Consider the following 24,415-nt stretch of genomic DNA (forward strand, 5'->3'; position numbering starts at 1 on the left):
GCTATCTGTTATCTTCCATTGTGTGTTACAGGATTTTGGTTCAACTCACCCAGGTGTCTACTTCGTTAGTTTTCTACATGTCATGGCACTACTAAATTTATCAATCCTCTAATAAAAATCTGTGTTTACATTGGCAATTTTGTGTGATGCAGATCTCTTAAGGTTTTGCTATTAGAGGCCAGTACGATAAAAGATGAAGGCGGAGAATGGCTACATGAGCTTGCTCTGAGGAACTCTTCATTGGAAGTATTGAATTTTTATGAAACATTGTTAGACAGCATCAACATGAGAGACATCGAGTTGATAGCCACAAATTGTCGAGCATTATCCTCTTTAAGGGTTAATGAATGTTACATTCTGGATTTAATAGGTGTTCTGGAAAAAGCTACAGAATTGGAAGAGTTTGGTGGTGGGTCATTTGTTAGCAGTGAAGGACATGCTTTAGAAATTGATGCATATCAAGGTGTTAAATTTCCTTCAAAGGTGATATCACTTATAGGACTGAATTTTATGAGTGGGTTGCCAGCTATACTTCCACGGGCTAGTAACCTGAAGAAATTGGATTTACAATTTACTCTTTTAAGCACAGAAAATCACTGCGAGTTACTTCGTCTCTGCACTAATCTTGAAGTTCTAGAGGTATATCTCTGATATTCAATACTGTTTACTGATTTTGAGTATCATTTTCTATGTTTATTGTCTGAGATGTCCAGGATATGGTAGTTTTCCAGCCTGGAAAGATGTTTGAAACATGGAAATGGGAACACCTTAAAATCACATATAAAATGCATTACAAAGCTGGGAGACATTTCTGGATCTTTTGGACTATACTTTTTGAACATTTTTGTCAAACTTACCATATTGTTGTGTGCAGTGCACAATGGAAAGGAAAGCTACTCAAGATAAATGCTAAACAATAGAAAAGCTTAGAGCTGAAAATTAATCTTTATATTTAGAAAACATAGGCCAAAGCAAAACTATATACAAAGATATATCATTCTATCTTTACATTACTTTGTTGTTTATCTAGGAATTTTGGAATGCCCATTTTGAAGCCTTTCCCTTTGCCCCTATAGGGTACTTTCAATTTCCTTCAAACCTGGTCAATTTATAGCCACATAAGAGAGTGGGGACACAATTATTAAGCTTTCACCTACCATGTTTTTGAGTTAGTGAATAGCTTTATGAATGTAAGTTTTAATGAGGTTGCATTAGCACTTGTCATCAAATAGTTTCCTGGAGGCAAGGATGATCCTTTCTTTTCTGTCTGTTACCCCCTTATATACCATGAGAATTATTTCAGATTGAAGACCCTGCCTGTGCAGGTTGCACTAGGAGAATGTGTGCTTCTATGTTGGTTTGATGCATATTTTTCATCAAACATCACCTTGTGGCATCATCATTTTTTATGGAGACCTATATCTGGCATGTGAAGGAGTTTATTAAGGGTTTTTCTTAGCATCACACACATTTGATTGACCCTGTTGCTACACAAACTAGCAGCTCTTGTAAAGAGGAAAAATATAGAGGGCACAACAACACCCTGGGACAAAGGCCCACTGTCACTATGTCCCCTTCTCTTCTTGGATTTTCACTGACAGGAGTTCCAGTATCCCTCACTTGTGATAGATGTGCCTAGGATAGGTTTGAAGTGAGGCAAGGTGGCTCATTCAGTGGAAAGGTTCAATGAAAATGCGAGCTTTGGGAGAAGCTGGGAAGACTTTCCAAGAAAAACCCCTTGAAAGGAGGACTACACGACACCTAGGGTTGAGATACTTGATGAGATAAGAGTTCATCCAAGGTCCAGGTAGACAAGAGAAAAGGTTGCGAAAGATATACTTTAACAAGTACTAAAGCATAAAACTTCAAAGAATCCCCAAGTTGAAGGATAGCTTCTAGGGCTCCCACTTGGTGCAATGGCTAGGGCATCAATTATATTGAGATTCCACCGTCAGAATTCTTTCAAAACTTGTGGATGCCTAGAGGAGACACTAAGGAAGAGTCTTGTCAGGACAGAATTCAAACACATTCTCCTATTGAAATTCGCACCAAGCCCTAGAGGGGCCTCCCTATCCTTAAAGGGACGAAGAAAAAGAGGTAAAGGAAGTGAGAGAAGTAAGATTTTTCCAATGAAATGTGATCACCAAGGACTTAAGACCAGTGCCTGCCTATTGGAAGAATTGGAGTCAAGGATAAACCAAGAAATGGCAATTTGCTCTTTAAGGAGACCTAGAAGGAATTTCACTATCCTTGATGGAAGCAACAACAAAACGACTTCTAGATTTTTATACTTCGATGAAACTTGTTATGGAGATTCAAGGATGCAAATGCAATTATCCTCTAGGAACATTCATTCATTCATTATCTCATGAGTAACACATGCAAAATTTCCAATAGTTTCAATGCTTTAAACAATTTTTCATCAACTAGGGCACATTAATAACCATTAGAAAATATTCCATGCATTAGACATTCACCAAATCAGAAATATAGCATTAAAAAGGCACTTACAAGACAATGAAGAATATATCCATCCACAAAAATGCCAAAGAGAAGCTCCAAGAATGGTATCAAAATAACCAAACATCAAAATTCATCCAATTCGTCCAAAATTCATCCTCAAATTGCAAGTCTGAAATTTTCTAACGAGGGATCGAAAATCTAAAGAGATGATGAGAGTGAGGCTAGGCCTCCTTTATTTATACATGATCTTTGAGTTCGAATTACTAAAGAGTAGGCCCCTAAAGTGTCAAATGTGGTAGGCTGGTAGCAAACCCTTGGTTACAAGCGAACCAAGATAGCTTTAACATTAATTATTATTTTATTTCTCCTATAGCCCATGCGAAGTGCTCTCCAATGCTAGCGTTGAGGCCTTATGTGCCGAGGATGAGGGTGAAGGCCTCAAAAGTAATGAATAAGAGGGGATGCCCTCCAAATGTTGCAAAACATCTCCAAACCCAAATTTGGGCTATGTGGGATCCAAATGGATCTCATGGGTCTCCAAATGGCTCAAGATCAAGTCGATGCTCCATCAATGAGGGCTGGAAGATGACACATGCCCTCCCATGTCTCCTTGGGAAAGACAAAAGCTCCTCTAGGCCCTGGATCAACTGCTAAGTGTTAGGTGCAATGTGTAGTCGGTTGTGCAATGTGGTTCAAGTGCATGATCATCTGTGTATAGCTGGGGCACGAACAAGCAATGTGGTGGTTTTGAAGAATCCCATGGTGTGGTAGTCAATGCTCTGAATGACTGGAGGCCCTTTGCTCTTGTTAAATTGGCAACTAGGGCCAAACTTCATGTGGGTCATCTTATTCATGGCTAATAATATTTTTATTAGATTCCTCTCGTCGAGAGGTGTAGGATTGATCTGAAGATCATTCGATTCCGACAAGTATTTATGGAGATATGAATTTATTTTGATTATGGAATTATTATCAAGCCGACCTACAACTCATGTAGGCTTAGAAGCCCAATAGTCACATCTATTTAAACATCATCAATTGTGTATAAATACAAGAGGAATTTTCCTCATTTGCACTCACTCAACTCACATATCGCTCTCTCTCTCTTGCGCAGAAAAGAGGGTCTTCTCTACTGCGCAGAAAAGAGTCTCTCTCTCACACATGTGGAAGGAAGCTGCTGAAACTGAAGCTGCAACTGCAGATCCAAAGTTTGACCAGCGTGGACCATCAAACCTCCTCTTTTGAACTGCGCTGTAGGTTCATCTGAACCTCCTCTGAAGGCTGCAACTTTTGGTGGTGGAATCAAGTCGATCCGACGGTCGTTTTGCGAGATATTGACTGCCCTAGTTTGAAGGGAGTTGCTGAAACTGAAGCTGCAACTGCAAATCCAAAGTTTGACCAGTGTGGACCATCAAACCTCCTCTTCTGAACTGCGCTGTAGGTTCATCTGAACCTCCTCTGAAGGCTGCAACTTTTGGTGGTGGAATCAAGTCGTCCGACGGTAGGTTTGTGAGATATCGACTGCCCTAGTTTGAAGGAATCTGCTGAAACTGAAGCTGCAACTGCAGATCCAAAGTTTTACCAGCGTGGACCATCAAACCTCCTCTTGTAAACTGCGTTGTAGGTTCATCTGAACCTCCTCTGAAGTTTGCAACTTTTGGTGGTGGAATCACGCCGATCCAACGGTCGGTTTGTGAGATATCGACTGCCCTAGTTTTGATGAAGAAGCCGCTAATGCTGATGCTGCTGATCTAGGGTTTGCCACTGTTGATATAAATCAGATTTATTGTACTATTTCTCTCTACTGAATTATTGAAGATAAAAGAAGATTTGATCAAGGGGTTTCCCCACACATTGTGGGGTTTGTCCCTGGCTAGCCGCCACATCTTGTGTCTCTTGTCTTGGTTGTTTTCTGTCGATTGTTTAATGTTCTATCTGCACTTTACTTTATGTACATGTGATTGCTAATCTGTGGAATATAATAAGAAAAAGAAGTAAACTGTTATAAGCATAGAACATACCATAACTTAACAAAACTTGATTTGCATCATTAACTTTAAATAAACTCACCAGTCTACCGTAGATTTCCTTGGACGTGTTCAGGTCAAAGATGTAGGCCACCAAGTGCCTGTCGATAGAGTCCCCGATAATCTTCTTTGTTTTGACTTCTCCATTTTTCCATTTGTTCCAGGCAGCAGTGGATGCATTTGATGGAAGTTCAACAATATTGCCTCTCACATGGTCCAACACTCCTTGTTCTTCTAGGATAGCCTTACCAGTCTTCTCATCGGTGATTGCTCTTGCACTCGCTCGGGCTTTGTCTTCACCTCAACTCTGATTCCATGTTAAGTTATGGTATGTTCTATGCTTATAACAATTTACTTCTTTTTCTTATTATATTCCACAAATTAGCAATCACATGTACATAAAGTAAAGTGCAGATAGAACATTAAACGATCGATAGAAAACAAGCCAAGACAAGAGACACAAGATGTGGTGGCTAGCCAGGGACAAACCCCACAATCTGTGGGGAAACCCTTTGATCAAATCTTCTTTTATCTTCAATAATTCAGCAGAGAGAAATGGTACAATAAATCTGATTTATATCAACAGTAGCAAACCCTAGATTAGCAACATCAGCATTAGCGGCTTCATTATCAAAACTAGGGCAGTCAATATCTCACAAACCGACCATCGGATCAGCTTGATTCATTAAATGCACCTGACCTCTGAAAGAACCTGGTGTCCATCTCGGCAATGGAAGACAAAGGTTACAAGGTAACCTTCAGCGATGGCAAGGTATGCATATGGAAAAATAATGTTAAAAATGCTTTTTCTCTTGGGTTTTGTGTTGATTCATTATATCAGGTCGATGGAAGTCCGCTAGGTGTCATGTCTTATGACACATCTCTTTACTCCGAACTTTGGCATCGGAGGTTTGCCCACCTTCATTATAAAGCTCTACTCGGTGTAAGACAAATGGTGACAGGGATGCCAGAATTCCAAGTAGAGAAAGGTGTATGTCTAGGATGTGCCGAAGGAAAGCTCAAAGGGGACCATTCCCTTCAAGCCAAAGCAAGACCTTCGATATATTATAGTTGGTTCACTCAGGCATATCTAAGGCTGACATTAAGAGGGAGACTACTACACCACATACTCTTGAGCAGAATGGTGTGGCGGAAAGGAAGAACTGTACGATTGTGGAAGCTGTCTCTATGGGTAGATGATGTAACAATGCTTGATGTGGAGGAACCCATGGATCCTGTTTATCCATTTGAGCCTTCCTCTTCTAGTAAGAGGCCTTCATGGCTTAGGGGGATACTTGATGATGCTGAAGGACATGCTGCACCCCGAGGAACCTTCCGTGAAAGTAAGAAACCTAATAGGTATTAGGGATACCTGACAATCATGAGAACGATCATACAAAATGAACCTTCATCATTCTCAAATGCCGTCAAGCATCAAGTAAGGAAGGATGCTATGACCAAAGAATATGAGTCTATTAAGGAGAATAATGTCTGGGTAGTAGTTCCCAGACCCCAGGACAAGACAACTGTCACTTCTAAATGGCTTTACAAGATAAAGCATGCAGCAGATGGAAGTACGGAAAAGTATAAGGCTCGTTTTGTTGCTTGTGGTTTCTCTCAGAAGGAAGGTATAGGCTATGATGTAATATTTGCACGTGTTGCCAGATATATTACCATCCACTAGACCATAGCCCTTGCAGCTTCACAAGGATAGAACCTACATCAAATGGATGTCAAGACCACATTCTTGCACGGTTCGATCAAAGAAGAGGTCTATGTGGAGCAACCCGAAGGATTTGAGATTTATGATTGAAAATCTCATGTATGCAGGATGAAGAAGGCTCTCTATGGGTTGAAGCAAGCACCCCGAGCATGTTATGAGAGAATTGATAGCTACTTGATGAAGCTGGGATTCACTAGGAGTGAAGCCGATCCTAACCTTTACTTTAAGGTTGAAGATGACAAACCTCTCATATTGGTGTTGTATGTGGATGAGCTCTTTCTAACAGGTGCATACCCTCTCATTCACAAATGTAAGAGGGAGTTGGCTTCTGAATTTGAAATGAAGAACCAAGGACTTGAAGTGTGGCAGAAGCCAAGGGAAATTTTCCTATCTCAAGGAAAATATGTGGTGAAGATTCTGAAAATATTTGGTATGGTGGACTGCAAGCCTATGACTACCTCGAGGATCTTAACTTTCAGAAGTTATATGGTAGTGATGTCGGACCAGATTTGGGAAATGCCTCTACATTTCAAAAAACTCATTTGCGTTGATGTTCTTGGTGAACCTCCGTCCGAACATATGTTTTGCAGTTAGCATTGTGAGCTCATATTTGGTTGAGCCTCACTAGATTGGTGCCAAGAATCTTCTGAGATGTCTTCAGGACACAATCTCTCATGGATTGAGATACACTGTTGGAAATATGAAATTGCATGATTATTCGAATGCAGATTAGGCAGGTAGGGTGGAGGATCACTGGAGCACTTTTTAGTGCTGTTTCTCTTTGGATTCTACTTCGATATAATGGATTAGCAGGAAGCAAAAGTCGGTTGCCATAAGTACCGTTGAGACCGGATACATATCTACGAGTATGATCTTGTATGACGCTGCCTGGTAGGGGAAGCTCTTCAGTGAGCTGTTTGATCACATACCACTGTGATTCTCTGTACCAACCAGAGGTGGGATTCGATTAATGAGGAATCCCATATTCGTCGATTGCTCTAGCAGATAGACATCATCTGGGATATGGTAAGTCGATGAGCAAGGAGGCTCCATCACATTAAGATGATGTACAGGTCGATACACCTTGTCAAAGCCCCGAGGAAAGATCTAATCTGTGATTTTCCCAAACGACTTGGAGTCATCAAGAAACCCTTGTACAAGGGTCCTGCATGTTGCATACATTGAGCTCTGGGAGCTCTGAGGGCTTGCGGTTCTTACTGGAGCAACATACGACCATAGGGTGACTCACCCTGCCCTGGTGGTGCGCACTGGAATAAGATGATTCGCTCTCTTGTGGGACAAGATGATTTGCTCTCTTGTGGAACAGGATGATTCGCTCTCCTGTGTAGCAAGATGATTAGTTCTCCTGTGAGGCCTGGATTGATGTGTTCTCCATGGCGATTGTAGCAGGATTGATGTGTTTTCTTGTGAGGCCTGGATTGATGTGTTCTCCATGGTGATTGTAGCAGGATTGATGTGTTCTCCTGTGAGGACGGGATTGATTAAGTTCTCTTGTCGAGGCATTCTACCCATGCAGTGTGGGACTCATGGGAAGTACCTCTCATATGATCAATGAGTAGGGAAATGAAGTCAGGGACCATAGTAGTACCGATGGACGCATCGCTGTATCTACCGTACTCCCTACGCTAGGATGGCCTCCATTGATCTGGGAACAATGATACTAGTCTGGGACTAGTGGTAGGAGTTGTACCATATTATGATGCTGACTTCGGGTCGGTTGAGACTGGTCTAGGTCCAGTGGTACATACTCTGAGATTGACTTCGTGTCAGTGCAGTACTGGTCTGGGACCAGTAAGAGTGGTACATACTATGGCACTGACTTCGGGTCGGTTGAGACTGGTTTGGGACCAGTGGTACACTCTCTGAGACTGCGACACTGGTCTGTGACCAATAGTAGGAGTGGTACCTACTATGATGCTGACTTCGGGTCGGTTGAGATTGGTCTGGGACCAATGGTACGCACTCTGAGATTGACTTTGAGTAAGTCGAGGATGATACTGGTCTGGGACCAGTGGAGTTGTACTCACTATGACACTGACTTCGGGTTGGTTGAGACTGGTCTGGGACCAGTGGTACATACTCTGAGACTGACTTTGAGTCAATATGATACATCCTTGATCATTTCTTCTTCTTCGTAATTCGGACAAAGCAGAGCAGAATAGAACAATGCAAGAGCAGAGCAGAACATAGCAGAACAATACAGATCAGTATAGGGCAGAACTAGACAAACCATAACAAGCAGAATAGAGCAAAGTAGGGCAAGGGTCAGGCTGTACAGGGCAGTGCATTTGATGGATGAATAGTAGCAACCAACAGACAAATTGCAGATGAAGTTCTCCCTAGTTGAGAGGGAGTGTTAAACTGGCAACTAGGGCCAAACTTCATGTGGGTCATCTTATTCATGGCTAATAATATTTTTATTAGATTCCTCTCGTCTAGAGGTGTAGGATTGATCTAAAGATCATCTGATTTCGATAAGTATTTATGGAGATATGAATTTATTTTGATTATGGAATTATTATCAAGCCGACCTACAACTCATGTAGGCTCAAAAGCTCAACAGTGGCATCTAGTCAAACATCATCAGTTGCGTATAAATACAAGAGGACTTTTCCTCATTTGCACTCACTCAACTCATCACATCTCTCTCTCTCCTGCGCAGAAAAGAGGGTGTTCTCTACTGCGCAGAAAAGAGTCTCTCTCTCACACACATGTGGTAGGAAGCTGCTGAAATTGAAGCTGCAACTGCAGATCCAAAGTTTGACTAGCGTGGACCATCAAACCTCCTCTTTTGAACTGCGTTGTAGGTTCATCTGAACCTCTTCTGAAGGCTGCAACTTTTGGTGGTGGAATCAAGTTGATCCGACGGTCGGTTTGCAAGATATCGACTGCCTTAGTTTGAAGGAAGCTGCGGAAACTGAAGTTGCAATGGCAGATCCAAAGTTTGACCAGCGTGGACCATCAAACATCCTATTCTGAACTGCGCTGTAGGTTCATCTGTACCTCCTCTGAAAGCTGCAACTTTTGGTGGTGGAATCAAGTCGATCCGACGGTCGGTTTGCGAGATATCGACTGCCCTAGTTTGAAGGAAGTTGCTGAAACTGAAGTTGCAACTACAAATCCAAAGTTTTACCAGCGTGGACCATCAAACCTCCTCTTTTGAACTGCGCTGTAGGTTCATCTGAACCTCCTCTGAAGGTTGCAACTTTTGGTGGTGGAATCAAGCCGATCCGACGGTTGGTTTGTGAGATATCGATTGCCCTAGTTTTGATGATGAAGCCGCTAATGCTGATGCGCTGATCTAGGGTTTGCTACTGTTGATATAAATCATATTTATTGTACTATTTCTCTTTGCTGAATTATTGAAGATAAAAGAAGATTTGATCAAAGGGTTTCCCCACACATTTTGGGGTTTGTCCCTGGCTAGCCGCCACATCTTGTGTCTCTTGTCTTGGCTTGTTTTCTGTCAATCGTTTAATGTTCTATTTGCACTTTACTTTATGTACATGTGATTGCTAATCTGTGGAATATAATAAGGAAAAGAAGTAAACTTTTATAAGCATAGAACATACCATAACTTAACAACTCTCAACGCTCACATACAAGTGCCATTATGACCCCCTGGAGGGCTTGGATCCCATATTAAGAGGGCAAGTACAAGATGAAAACCACCTGCAATCCTGTATAAGATCCAATGCCTCTCCTCACCTTCCAGTACAATAATTCATTAGTGCAATTGAGTAAATAAGTTTGCTAATTAGGGGTAGAAACAAACACTTCATAATATCCTGCTCTTCCAAATGGGCTTTGAACATTTACTGGTGTTACCTTCCTTGACAAGAGAGGTTAATGAAGGACCCTATTACGTGGTTTTAAACTTTAAGGGAATGACAGGTCCATGGTACATCCATCAAGTGGTAGATGTCATGTGAAATAGTTATGAACCGAGTGGGTGATCAAAATTAATGTAGGAATGAAATGAAATACAAATTTAAACAGAAACATAGAGCTACAACGAAAAATGAACTTCAATTCACTAATGACAAATACTGAAAACTGTTTACACGCAGAATGGAAATAAACTAGCTTGGGCGATGGTAGCTATCTCTGAGAAGACATGTGATGGCTACATGCTATTTGAACTGTGTTACAATGAGGCTTGAAGGCCTTTTCATTATTGAGAAACAAGGCAAAAACATAAACATCCAAAAAGCTAACCTTAGGAGATGAAGCACCAAAAGTTTGTGGGCCTTGTTGGGGTTGGTATGTCAACGCCCGAGGTCGTAACTTTGGCATACGATCTTCGTTTGATGCGTATGATACCTCATTAGAAAGATCTATCCAAGCACAACAACTTTCGACTGCAGATCCGTGCTGCAAGCCACAGGTCTACCCGTTCTCTAAAAAAATGTCGTTTAGGGTCTCAAAATGGCTCTAGAAGTTCAAGACCCGAAAAAACTGCCAAAAATAGTAAACTGTGCTATAAATTAGGAAACTGAAAGGAAATAGTGTTGGGGGTCCAAGTGGAATAGGAGGGTGGCCACCAATATCCACCTGGATTAGTCCTCCCCCCTGAGGAAGCAATGTTCCCCTTTGCATTGAAACCGTCCATGAGATGGGGAAAATTCTTTTGAACTTGGTCCCTGGTGAGCCACTTTCCTTGGTGCAGGAGTTGGCTAGCTTTGACAACCCAATATGGTTGGATCCTCTATTACCAAATGTTCCTGATTTGTGTGTCCATGATCCAATCAGTTGTGGCCTGTTCAAGGCAATCTGGGTTGAGCTCTGTTGGTGTCAGCTGCTCATCAATGTCTGATGTGTCCAACAATGGTGGAAAGTATGGTTGAAGGCGGCCCAAGGAATTGGGGATACTCGAAGGAATTGGGGATTCATAGAGCTCGAAGGCGTTGTCTCCCACAACCTTGGTGATGGTGCAAGGCCCGTATCGGAGTGGACGAAGCTTTTGATGGGCGTACGCAAGGCGTTCCTTTTGCAAATGAAACCACACTTTCTCGCACACCTGAAACTTATGTGGCACGTGATGCTGATCATGCCGTTGTTTGTACTTGGCATTGGCTTTATCCAAGATGTCGTGAACTTGTTGGCGAATGTGCTAAATATGTTCAATAAAACTGGTGGCTTTATCAACTTTGGACTGAACATGGAAAATTTCTCCTGTGTAGTTGCAAAAGGAAGTGCAACATAATTGGGACATAATGGTTGAAACCCCATGCCCACTTGAAAGGGGTTGTGGCTAGTTGAGCTATGCAAAGCTTTGTTATAACTGTGTTGCACATAGGGAAGACTCTCATATAATGTTGATGGATGCTTAGGATTGTACATGCAGAGTATGTGCACAATCATCCTGTTGATGACCTCGGTGTGGCCATTAGTTTGGGGGTGGAATGTAGTTGACTTGGTGAGCTTGGTGTCCAACAATGACCAGAGGCTCGACTAGGATGCACTTAGGAACCTACTATCCTGATCTGATATAATGGTCTGCGGGATCCCAAAATGCAACCACACTCGTTCAAAGAAGAGTTTGGTAGTGGCTTCTACTGTGATACTCCTTTTACATGCAACCAATATAGCCATCTTAGAAAATCTGTCAACAACCACAAATACATAGTCATTTCCATGCTTGGTAGAAGGAATGCCAGACATATAGTCCATGGAGATGGATTCCCAGGGTTGGATAAGAGTAGGCAAGGGAGTAAACAGGCCTTGCTTTTTAATGGTTGGCTTGGCTATGGCACGGGCAGTGCAAGATTTGATATATTTTCCAACATCCTGTTGGAGATTTGGCTTGAAGGAACACAAAGGTGTCCTAGGTGGAATAACAGTGCGTCCTGGATGTGGAGGTCCAAAATTGCCTTGCCATCCATCAACATTTGGTATATGGTGGCAGATTTTGGATCATTTTTGTAAAGCTGCAGCCATCTAGAAGTCTCGTGCCCATAAGAGCCGAGAATAGTGGTTAGTGCCACAATTGGGGGCTGACTGAGGTAATCTCCAACATTATTGGTGTTTCCATTCTTCTACTTAATGTTCAAATGGAATTGTTGCATATTTGTGGACAATTTCTACTAGCGGTTATTATGTAACTTCCCCTTTGTCTGTAGAAACTGAAGAGGTCGGTGATTTGTGTGGATGATTGTCTCTTTCCCCATATTGTAATGTTTCCACTACTGGAAAGCCCACATGATGGAATACATCTCGTTATCATAGGTGGGGTATTTTTGAATTGTATCAGAGAGTGTCTCACTATGATAGGCCATTGAATGCCTTTGCTGGGTGAGAACTGCACCAATAGCATAATCAGAAGCATGTATCTCAATTTTAAATGGTTGTTGTTGATCTAACAATGTGAGTACTAGTACAGAGCAAAGGTGGTGCTACAACTCAACAAATTCCTTTTGTTGGGACTCGGACCGATTTTTTTTTTTTTTTTCTTTTGCTCCACCCTTGGTAACTTGACTCAAAGGCCAAGTGATATGGGAGAATCCCAACACGAACCTTCGATAGAAATTGGCAAGGCCCAAAAAGCTGCGAAGCTCTGTTACAGTGGTCGAGGCTGGCTAATCCTAAATGTCTTGGATCTTAGATGGATCCACATGCACGCCTTGCTCATCAATGATGTAACCCAGATGTTGGACCCGGTGCCAAAGGTGCATTTCTTTAAGTTGGCGCATAGCATGTGTTGACGCAGGGTTTGAAGAACCTGCCAAATATGTTGCAAGTGCTCTTCCCAGCTCTTGCTGAATATGAGGATGTTGTTCAAATATACAACAACGAATGAGTTGGTGAAGGGTCGTAAGATGTCATCCATCTATGAAAAGTTCCTTGAAATGGAGCAACTGGAATTTATTCTTCTAACTAATTAATTATGCAATTTATTTTGTTACGACAAAATAATGAATAAATTACACTGCAATTTCTTCACTGTAAAAATATTGCGAAAAAATAAATACTGGAAACTGAGAAAATATAGAGCACACAATAAAAATGACACTGTTATTTTGGATAAATGTCCCTAGAAAAACTAATGTCGGAAAACCAATGCAACAAATGAGGGTTTTATTATTATGCAACAATGAAATTATGAGTACAGTGTATGGATGCCCAACTGGCTATCCAATCAACAAATACCTAATAAAAAATAGTTAGAGAGAAAGTTCTCTCTCTCAACAAGCAATCCTGAGACTGGCTCCTTCAGAAAACTAGCCGTCCAAACCCTTGCACAAGCCTTCTATGCTACTTTTGCGTAGGCCCTCACACGTGTGGCTCGTTTCAACCTTTGATCAAGTTGTCCTTCTTGTCTCTGCTGCTGGAAGTGACTCTCTAGGCCTTAAGAAAATTTTCTTGACCTCTGGAAGTTGAATTGACCTCCCTCTCAGCTAAATCAAACTGCTTACTGAAGCTACTGCGTAGCCCCTGCAACTTCACTGTGGAATACTTCTATCACTTGCTGTTGCCTCTTCGGAAATAGAATCTCCTCCGAAATCACTGTCTCTGCTTCCCCTCTGGCTCAAACTTCTCCTCCCTTCTTAGCTGCTACTGCTGGATATGTCAATTTTTGCTAAGGAACTTGACCTCAAGTGTCTCTAGATCCATCCCCATCGACCTCCTCTTATAATTTGTCGTTGGCTCACCAACGGCCATGATTAAGTCCTCATCAACGACTAAGATCATTACTTAGTCAATCCATGTGAGTTTTTAGAGAAATCGCACCTTTCTCAATTAATTCTTATTAATCAATCATTTATCCTAAGTTAGACTTAGGAAAATTTTAATTACTGACTAATTAACTTAATTGAGTCATCTCTAGGTGTTTTCTCCTAAAAAGATTTTTGGGTTTTGGAGTTCATGTGTTTCTAAGCTTCTCGGACCAAAGTGGAGACTAGAACACCTGTCCGATGCTACAAAACTAACACTCCCTCTTAAGGATAAAGGTGTTCTACCATACCCTCTGACTCATAACATCTCCTTCCATACACGCTAATTGTGACAACCTTCCACTGCCCACCTACTACTGTGCAACTCTGATTCATCTGCCACTCACAGCTGAACCAATGCGGCATCTGCATTATTTCTAACACTGCATCGTACACCCTGTATTGCTGCCAACTCTGCAGTATGCTGCCCTTAATCTCATGCTGCTGCTGCTGCAACTAATGCAACTGAGAACTAAACTCCTAAATCTTGTCTTGATAGTGAAAGGGTTCTCCACTATACCCATTTGTTCTCTGAAATATACAAACTTAGCTCTCCCAAGAGTTTTCGTGAGTATATCTACAACCTGCTCTTTTGTGGGAACATGTTGTAGCTAGACTGCTCCATGCTGCACACAATCTTTGATGAAGTCGTATTGAATGTCCGTTTGTTTCGACCTATCATGAAACACTGGATTCTCAGAGAGCCTGATGCAACTCTGATTATCACAGTAGATACTGGTCACCTCCATCCTCTTATTGAACAACCTCACTAGCAGCTTTCGAAGCCATATAGATTCGCACATGTTTGTGTTAACTGCCATATACTCTGCTTCTGCAGAGCTCAGTGCTATTGACTTCTGCTTCTTGCTGCACCAAGAAACCACCCCCGATCCAATGCTTAAAGCAACACCATGAGGTGCTTTTCCTGTCTACTGAACTTTCTGCCCAATCTACATTTGTGAATCCACATAGCTTGACACCATCACCTCGAGTATATCTCAATCCTTACTTGACCGTGTTGTGCAAATATCTCCGAATGTGCCTCGTTGTTATCCAATGTACTCTCTTCAGTCCCACCATAAACTAACTGAGAGTGTTAACCGATAAGTTGTCTATACAAGGTGGGGTCAATGTCCTTGTCCTCTAACGTGTTGATCTTCCTCCAGTTGGTAATCATAGGTGTAGACATAGGTCTACAGTTTGCAAGTGAATTCTCCAAGCCCCATCGAATTTCTTCTTATAACCCTCTGTTGAGACTTCAACGACCACGATTAAATCTTAAACGATGGCTAGGATTAACTAGAAATCAACCTATGCACTTTTCTAGAACATTCTCACCATGACTTAATTAATTCTGATTAATTAGTCATATTCGCTAAGTTTAGACTTAGGAAAAATTTAAAAAACGACTAATAATCTAATTAAATTGTCTCTAGGTGGAATTTCCATAAACAATTTTTGGGTTTTGGAGATCTCATGTATTCTTGCCTCTCCACGAAATTTCAAGGCTAAAACACATCCGATGCTACAAAAACTAACACTCCCTCTTAGCAAGGAATGTGTTCTAGCGCTGCAATCTACTAAAGCAACACCCTGTCTCTGTACCACCTCTTGTCATGCTGCTGATGTCTGGATGCTATTCCCATCAAGTACTGCGCAACTCTGATATGCGATGCATCTGTGCTGCTGATGACCTTGTTGTACTGCTGCCAACTACTGCATTTGCACTACAACTCCCTCTCATCTGTTGTTTCTGCAACTGAGAATCCATCTGTTTCTGCTACTGAAATGGGTTCTCCACCATACCCATCTGTTCCCTGAACTGGATGAACTTAGCTCTCCCTAGAGCTTTTGTGAGTATGTCTGCTACCTGATCTCCTGTGGGAACATACTGTAGTTGGACTGCCCCACGCTGAATGCAGTCTCTGATGAAATGACATCTGATATCAATGTGCTTCGACCTATCATGAAATACTGGATTCTCAAAGAGTTTTATGCAACTCTGATTATCACAGTAAACACTGGTTGGCCCCATCTTCTTCCTGAACAAATTGACGAGCAGCTTCCTAAGCTATATAGCTTCACACGTAGCTGTGCCAGCTACCATATATTCAGCGTTTGCTGAGCTCAGAGCTGCTGACGTCTGCTTTCTGCTGCACCAAGAGACCATCCCTGATCCAACACTAAAGCAATACCTGGAGGTACTTTTCCTGTCCATTGAACTACCTACCCAATCTGCATCTGTGAATGCACATAATCTAATGTCATCTCCTCGAGTGAATTTCAACCCAAATTCCACTGTTCCCTGCACATATCTAAGAATGTGTCTAGTTGCTGCCCAATGTACCCTTTTCGGTTCTACCATGAACTGACTAAGGGTATTGTCAGGGAAACAAATGTTTGGCCTAGTGTTAACCAAATACAAAGGTGACCCAATGAGCTGTCTGTACAAGGTGGGGTCGACTTCCTTGCCCCCTGATGCATCTATCTTCTTCTAATTGACGATCATGGGCATCGTCATGGGCTGACAATCCTACATTCAGAATCTGTAATATTTCTAACCCAGAATATTCCCCAAACCCCAGCAAAAAATCCAACCAAATATATGCAAATGATGTAATAACCCAGAAGTGATAAAATAACAGTGGAACAACATATAATAATGTAAACTGGAAATATAAGCAGATACACGAGAAATGCAACGAGAAGATGCTAAGCCATTTAATTATACTGAGCAATAAACTTAGTACAAGAGGTGAACAGACAGATGGCACCTCGACTTGCATAAGGCAAGTGAAGAAATACTCTCAGAATGACAAAAATGGCCTCTCTGCGTGGATGTTGCTGCTGTGCTGCTACTGCTGCTAGGAAACAAGTGATGATTTGGGGCTGCTCCCCTCCTCAGAATTGGCTAAATTCGGGCTCTACTCAAGAAACCCAGAAAAACCCAGAAAGCTTTCCTGGAATGGCCGGCGCCCGAAGAACATCCCCTTGGGGTTTTGTGTAGTTCCTCGATGCCCTACGCTGCCACTGAAGGGAACCCCTCTAAACTCCGCCTGAAACACTGCCTGAAACCCTGCAAAAATCCTCCAATGAGACAAGAGCTGGACCCCTACTCAATCTCCTAGTAAAACTCCACCTGCAAGATCCCAATCCAGCACAACAACCAAACAGAACTGTGTCCCTCTCCCAGTGCTGCGCAGTCCTCCAAAACGCTGCTAAAACTGTCGCTGGAATGCTGATGAAACTACTGCTGAAACACCAAAGGAAATACTTTTGCCCAAGCAGGCACTCGAAGTCCCCCGGGGCTAAGGGTGAGATCTCCGAACGGAGACACTCAATGCACTAAACAATGTTGCAGACTAGCTAAACAGCCAGCGTGCTCAGAAGTCGAAACGACTAGCTCAAAATGCACATAACTGAATGATCCAAATGAGGGGGTTCCTCTCTCTTTTATAACCCTTGCCTCTCTCAATCCCAAGGCTCATCTCTACCTGTGTGATTCCCCTCTTGCCACGTGTTCTTTCCCTCCTGCGCAGTTCCTCCAAGTGTCTACGTGGGCTCCATTTCTGCGTCTCCCTTTGGCATCCTTGGCTCCCCTTTAAGTCACAGCGTTGTGCTACCTAGGAAGTGACTTTTATTCTAAAAGTGAGTTATGTCCCCCTTCCTCACTTTTATTTACAAAATAACCATAAAAAGAAAAAGTTTGGACAAAATCGAATGTTCCAATTAGCCATGGATAATTAGGAATATTACAGTCTCCCCCGGCAAAATGTTGCTTGTCCTCAAGCAACTGAAGTGATGGATGCTGTAAGATCTTCTCACTCTCCCAAGTGGCATCCTCATCCGGCAAATTCTTCCACCTCACCAAGAATTCCTGTACCATCTTGCTCCGTAGCTACCTCTCCCTAGTATCAATGATAGCCTCTGGCTGCAATACCAAATGCCCCTCGTCATCCATGGGTGGTAGCTCATCTGTCACCGTCACTTGCTGCCCCAATGCCTTTTTTAGGCACGATACATGAAAAATGTTATGAATCTTGCTGCCTTGGGGCAGCTCCAACTCATATGCAACCTGTCCAATCCTGCGGATCACCCTGTATGGCCCATAAAAGCGGGGCTTGAGCTTCTCATCCCCCTTCTGCTTCAGTGTCGACTATCGGTATGGCTGTAATTGTAGGTAGACCATGTCCCCTACCTCGAACTATCTCTCTACTCGACCCCTGTTGGCATACAGGTTCTGCTGATTCTGCGCTGTAGCCTTGTTATCCTTGAGAGCTCGGAGGATATCCTGACTCTCCTGGATCCAAATCTTGGCTCTAGGAGCCCTGCTATCACCAAACATCACGTCAACAAAAGATAAAGGATGATACCCATACAAGGCATAGAATGGTGACATACCAATGGACATGTGATGTGAAGTATTGTAGCAGTACTCCCCCATATGCAGCCACCTCAGCGATGCTCACTGCTGCCTGCTGACATAGTTACACAAGTAGCCCTCCAGCCACTTGTTAACTATCTCTGTCTGTCCATCCGTCTGTGGGTGATAACTGGTACTCGGTGTCAACTCCGTCCCCACCAATCGTAAAAGCTCCTGCCAAAACCCGCCCATAAAACGACTGTCCCTATCACTGACAATGGTCTTAGGAAGACCATGTAGCTTGAAGATCTCCCTGAAGAATAGCTCGGCCACCTGTGCTGCTGTATAATGTGCGGATATGGCAAAGAAATGTGCGTACTTCGTCAGCCGATCAATGACGACAAAGATACAATCCTTGCCCTGTACCATGGGCAACCCTGTGATGAAGTCCATCGAAATACTCTCCCATTTCCCCTCCGGAATTGGAAGAGGCTACAATAGTCCTGCGAGATGGCTCATCTCCCCCTTGTTCCTCTGGCAAACATCGCACTCCCTGACATGCTGGAGTACGTCCTCCTTGAGGCCCTTCCATGAGAACCTCTCTCTAATGGCCCTGTAGGTTTTGGTAAACCCCTGATGGCCTGCCAATGGTGAGTCATGTGATGCCTAGAGTATCTTCTTCTTGAGCTGAGACCCCTCAGTCAAGAAGATTCGGTCCCTGTAATAGATGATCTCATCGACCACCCTGTACCTGTCATCTGCCACCTGCCCATCCAGAACCTCACATGCAAACCTGTTCTTGGAGTACTCTACTACGAGTCGAGCCCTCCAGTCTGTATCCAAACTCATAAGAGACAACGTGGCTGGTCTACGTGAAAGGGCATATGCTACCACATTGTTCTTACCCTTGACATACTCAATGTCAAAGTCATATGCTTGGATCTTGCTGATCCACTTCTGCTGCCTCTACTGTAGCTGCTTCTGCTCCAAAAAGAACTTGAGGCTGTTGTGATCAGTCCTCACCCTGAACCTGTTACCCTCCAGATACTGCTGGTACTTAGCCAATGCATGCATGATGGCCAGCATCTCCTTGTCGTATATAGAGTACAACCTCTTGTGCAGAAGGAGCTTCCGGCTCTCAAAGGCTATAGGGTGACCTCCCTGTATCAACACTGCGCTGATCCCCTCCCGACGCATCACACTCCAAAACAAAAGGCTGCATAAAATCTGGCAACACAAGCACTGGGCAGCTGCTCATAACCTCCTTGAGCCTGTCAAAGGCTCGCTGCGCTGTATCTGATCAACTGAAAGCCCCCTTCCTCGTCAAATCTGTCAGGGGTGCAGCAAGCTGTGAGAAACCTTTGATGAACTTCCGGTAGTAAGTACAAATGCCAATGAATCCTCGAAGTTCCATCACGTTTCTCGGCTCTGGCCATTCCCTGATGGCCCTTATCTTCTCCTCGTGGACCCTTACTTCGTCCACCCCTATGATGTCTCCTAGATACAACATCTCTGTCAACCCAAAATCACACTTGGAGAGTTTGGCATAGAACTGCTGCTCCTGTAAGATACACAATACTGTCTCAATGTTTTGGAGATGCTCCTCCCAGGTCCTACTGTAAATGAGAATATCATCGAAGAATACCAACACAAACTTCCTCAAATGACTATGGAAGATGTGATTCATGCAGGACTGAAATGTAGCTGGGGTGTTGGTTAGCCCAAAAGGCATAACCAAGAACTCAAAGTGGCCATAGTGACACCTGAAGGCGGTCTTGGGAATGTCCTACTCCCTCACGCGAATCTGATGATACCCCGATCTCAAATCAATCTTTGAGAAGAAACGTGCCCCTCTCAACTCATCCATCAACTCATCGATCCTGGGTATGGGGTACCTGTTCTTCAGGGTCTTCTTGTTTAGGGCCCTGTAGTCAATGCACATCCTCAATGTACTGTCCTTCTTTTTCACCAAGACCATATAAGAAGCAAAAGGACTCGTGCTCGGACGAATGTGCCCAAGTGCCAGTAACTCCTTGATAGCCCGCTCAATCTCATCCCGATAGGCCTTAGGGTGCCTATAGGGGGTGGTGATCACTGCCTGGATGCCCTGCTCAAGCTCGATAGTGTGCTCAAACCCCCAATCCGGTGGTTGTCCTGGTGGAATCTCTCCAAACACTATGGCATACCGATCAAGGATGGACTGGATCTCTGGATGTACTGTTTGCCCTGTAGGCCCTGCCTTTGATGCACGCAGCTCCATTGCCCACTCTATGTCTCCCTTCCAGAAGACTACCTCCATCCGATGAGCCGACACAGTCTGAGGCGGATATGTGTGCTGTCCCCGTATCTTCTCATGCCTCCCTGTCTTCTCATCATCCCACTCCATCTCTAGGGTCTTCCAATCCGTCGTGACCTTCCCTAGAGTAATAAGCCATTGAACACCTAGTATCATGTTGGTGTTCGGAATATCGACCACGAAAAAGTGGTTAGTCAATGTGTAGGTGCCCATCGTCATTGAAAGCTCTGGAACATAACGAGCACACGTCATGGTCTGATCTCCTGGGACCAATACTGAAAACCCATCGAAGCTCTCTATCTGAATACCTCTCCTCTCAACCATCTGTGCATCGATGAAGTTGTGGGTTGCCCTACTGTCAACCAAAACTGATACGTGTTGACCACGTACTATCCCTCGTACGCGCAGCGTAAGATACTTGGGAACTCCTTGCAACGCTGCAAGGGCCCCTCCGGTGGGTGCAAAAGATGCACCGCCTGCTGGTGGTGGCGGAGGTGGTAAAGGTCCCAGTATGGCATGGCTATCTCCTGCCTCCACATCCTCCACATCCTCCTCGTCATCCTCTTCTCCACTGCTCTCGGAGAAGACCTCAATAAAATGGTGCTTTGCCAGCAGCACATTTGTGTCCTGGTGCCCATGGTCCCTGACAAGTGAAGCACAACCGTTTCTTCTTTAGCTCCCTCCTGGCATCGTCGCCAAGCTGTACTCGTCCTGGATTCCCCTTTGGAGGAGGAATGCTCACATCCTTCCCCTTAGACTGAAAAGTCTGTCTCTGGGGGTAAGGTGTCCGGGTCTTGGGTAAAACATCCTGTAAGTCCCAGGTCCCGCTAATAGTGTCTTGGAGTGTGGCTGGTTTAGTGGATTGGACTAAACCCTGAAGTGGCTCTGCTAACCCCTCAACATACATATAGACCCTCCGCGCCGTGGATAGGTCTGGCACCATCATGGAGACCCTCAAGAAATCTGCAATGTAGGTCTCTGGGCTCCCTGTCTGTTTGAGCCTTGTTAGCTCAACAAAATGCTGCTCTGGATCCCTCCGATCAAATCGCTCCATCAATCTCCTGGTAAACTTAGCATATGTCGTCACTGTAGAGTGCCCGAGTGTAACCATCCCATGAAACCACCAATCTTGGGCCTCGCCATCCAAATGCAATGTTGCCACCTTGATGGCCTCTGCCTCCGACATCTGGTTAAGCTGGAAATAAATGTCCAGCTTCTCCACCCAAGACTTCGCTGAACTGTTTGATGAGCCATCAAACGTAGGCAAGTGGAATCGACTCGCTGCACGGTGGGTGTCGCCATCATGGTAATGCCGGTATTCCTTGTGATGGTCGCGGGGTCTGCTATCCCGCTGGAGCTGAACAAAATCTCTGAATGAGAGGGCTTCCCTGAACTCCTGCCCATAGGCTTGGTACTCTGCAAAATAATCGCCCATATGTCCGGGCTCTGCCTCCTGCTGGGCTACGGCCCGTGTCTGCTCCCAAGAAAGTAGGCATGGTAGAGCGTGCAGGGGCATGTGAGGCCACCTGCTGTGCAGTATCATGTTGCTCTGGCAAGTGATGGGATGCACCTGATCCCTCACCAACCTGAAAAACTTGTGGGCTCTCACGTTGTCTAGCCTCTACTGTTGTGAATCTCTGCCCCATCACCTCAATCTGCCTCGATAGATCCTGCACTGATTTGAGGAGCATATCCGCAAATCTCTTCCCGTCCTCGTCGACCATCTATTTTGCGCCCACTACTGGCTCTCTCTGTTCTGCGTCTACCACAGGCTCCACCTGTTCTGCATCCACCATAGGAACACAATCCCCCTCCCCGTAGGTATTCTCCAACCTACGTCCATTGTCTCTGTACTTCCTACCTCTGTAACAAATGTAGGGCTTTTCCCCTGGTGTCATAGATTGCTAGCTCCACAGGCTGAGCCAGATCTATGCTCTGATACCACTGTAATATTCCTAACCTAGAATATTCCTCAAACCCCAACAAAAACTCCAATCAAATATATGCAAATGATATAATAACCCAGAAGTGATAAAATAATAGTGGAACAACATATAATAATGTAAACTGGAAATATAAGCAGATACATGAGAAATGCAGCGAGAAGATGCTAAGTCATTTTATTATACTGAGCAATAAACTGAGTACAAGAGGTGAACAGACAGATGGCACCTCGACTTGCACAAGGCAAGTGAAGAAATACTCTAAGAATGACAAAAATGGCCTCTCTGCGTGGATGTTGTTGTTGTGCTGCTGCTGCTGCTAGGAAACAAGCGATGATTTGGGGCTGCTCCCCTCCTCGGAATTGGCTGAAACTTTGGATTCGGGCTCTACTCAAGAAACCCAGAAAAACCCAGAAAGCTTTCTTGGAATGACCGACCCCCGAAGAACATCCCCTTGGGGTTCTGCGCAGTTCCTTGATGCCCTGCGCTGCCACTGAAGGAAACCCCTCTAAACTCCGCCTGAAACACTGCCTAAAACCCTGCAAAAATCCTCCAATGAGACAAGAGCTGGACCCCTACTCAATCTCCCAGTAAAAATCCACCTGCAAGACCCCAATCCAGCACAACAACCAAACAGAACTGCGTCCCTCTCCTAGTGCTGCGCAGTGCTCCAAAACACTGCTAAAACTGCTGCTGGAATGCTGATGAAATTACTGCTGAAACACCAAAGGAAATACCTTGCTCGAGTAGGCACTTGAAGTCTCCCGGGGCTAAGGGTGAGATCTCCGAACGGAGACACCCAATGCACTAAACAGTGCTGCAGACTAGCTAAACAACTAGCGTGCTCAGAAGTTGAAACGACTAGCTCAAAATGCACATAACTGAATGATCCAAATGAGGGGTTTCCTCTCTCTTTTATAACCCTTGCCTCTCTCAATCCCAAGGCTCACCTCTACCTGTGTGATTCCCCTCTTGCCACGTGTTCTTTCCCTCCTGCGCAGTTCCTCCAAGTGTTTGCGTGGGCTCCATTTCTGCGTCTCCCTTTGGCCCCCTTGGCTCCCCTTTAAGTCACAACGTTGTGCTACCTAGGAAGTGACTTTTATTCTAAAAGTGAGTTATGTCCCCCTTCCTCACTTTTATTTACAAAATAACTATAGAAAGCAAAAATTTGGACAAAATCGAATATTCCAATTAGCCATGGCTAATTAGGAATATTACATAATCTCTTCAGAATATCTGTAGCATATCTCCCTTGCGCAAGGAAGATCTCCCCATTCTTCTGCCATACTTCCAATCCTAGAAAATAATGCATCAACCCCATATCCTTCATGTCGAATTTTGCTACCAGGTTCCTTTTGCAGTCCTTTATGAGCCTTGATGATCCTGTCAGAAACAAGTCATCTACATACAAAACCAGAATGAGAGGCTCATTCTCCACCATCAAATAGTAGAGATTGGGATCTGCATCACTCTTGATGAATCCCAACTGCTGCAAATAACTGTCAATCTGACCATACCACGCCTTGGGTGCCTGTTTGAGCCCATATAGGGCTTTCTTCAACCTACATACATGAGTGTGCTTCTCATGAGTTTCGAAGCCTTCATGTTTCTCTATATACACCTCTTCTTCTATCACCTCATTCAAGAATGCTGTCTTGACGTCCCCCTGATGAATCTCCCATCCTAACTGTGCTGCTAGGGATATAACAGATCTGATAGAGGTATATCTGGCAACTGGGACAAAGGTATTCTCATAGTTTATCCCTTCCTTCTGCGCATACCCCTTTGTCGTGAATCTAGCCTTGTACTTCTCTACACTGCCATATGCAGCGTACTTGATCTTGTAGGTCCATTTGGAACCTAT

At 43.9% G+C, this 24,415-nt stretch overlaps 1 protein-coding gene across 1 annotated transcript in view; it reads left to right on the forward strand.

Moving 5' to 3' along the window:
* Positions 1–24,415, forward strand: part of LOC149234231 (coronatine-insensitive protein homolog 1b-like) — a 135,751-nt gene that overhangs the window by 80,798 nt on the left and 30,538 nt on the right. The window contains exon 2 of the mRNA XM_089371795.1: positions 153–639. Within this exon, the coding sequence (XP_089227921.1) occupies positions 153–639 (487 nt within the window). The remainder of the gene's footprint in view (positions 1–152; positions 640–24,415) is intronic.

Source organism: Pinus tabuliformis, chromosome 8 (assembly GCF_031772625.1).
Source record: "Pinus tabuliformis cultivar Carrire ecotype Pingquan chromosome 8, CPIR1, whole genome shotgun sequence".
NCBI classification, from domain to species: Eukaryota; Viridiplantae; Streptophyta; class Pinopsida; order Pinales; family Pinaceae; genus Pinus; species Pinus tabuliformis.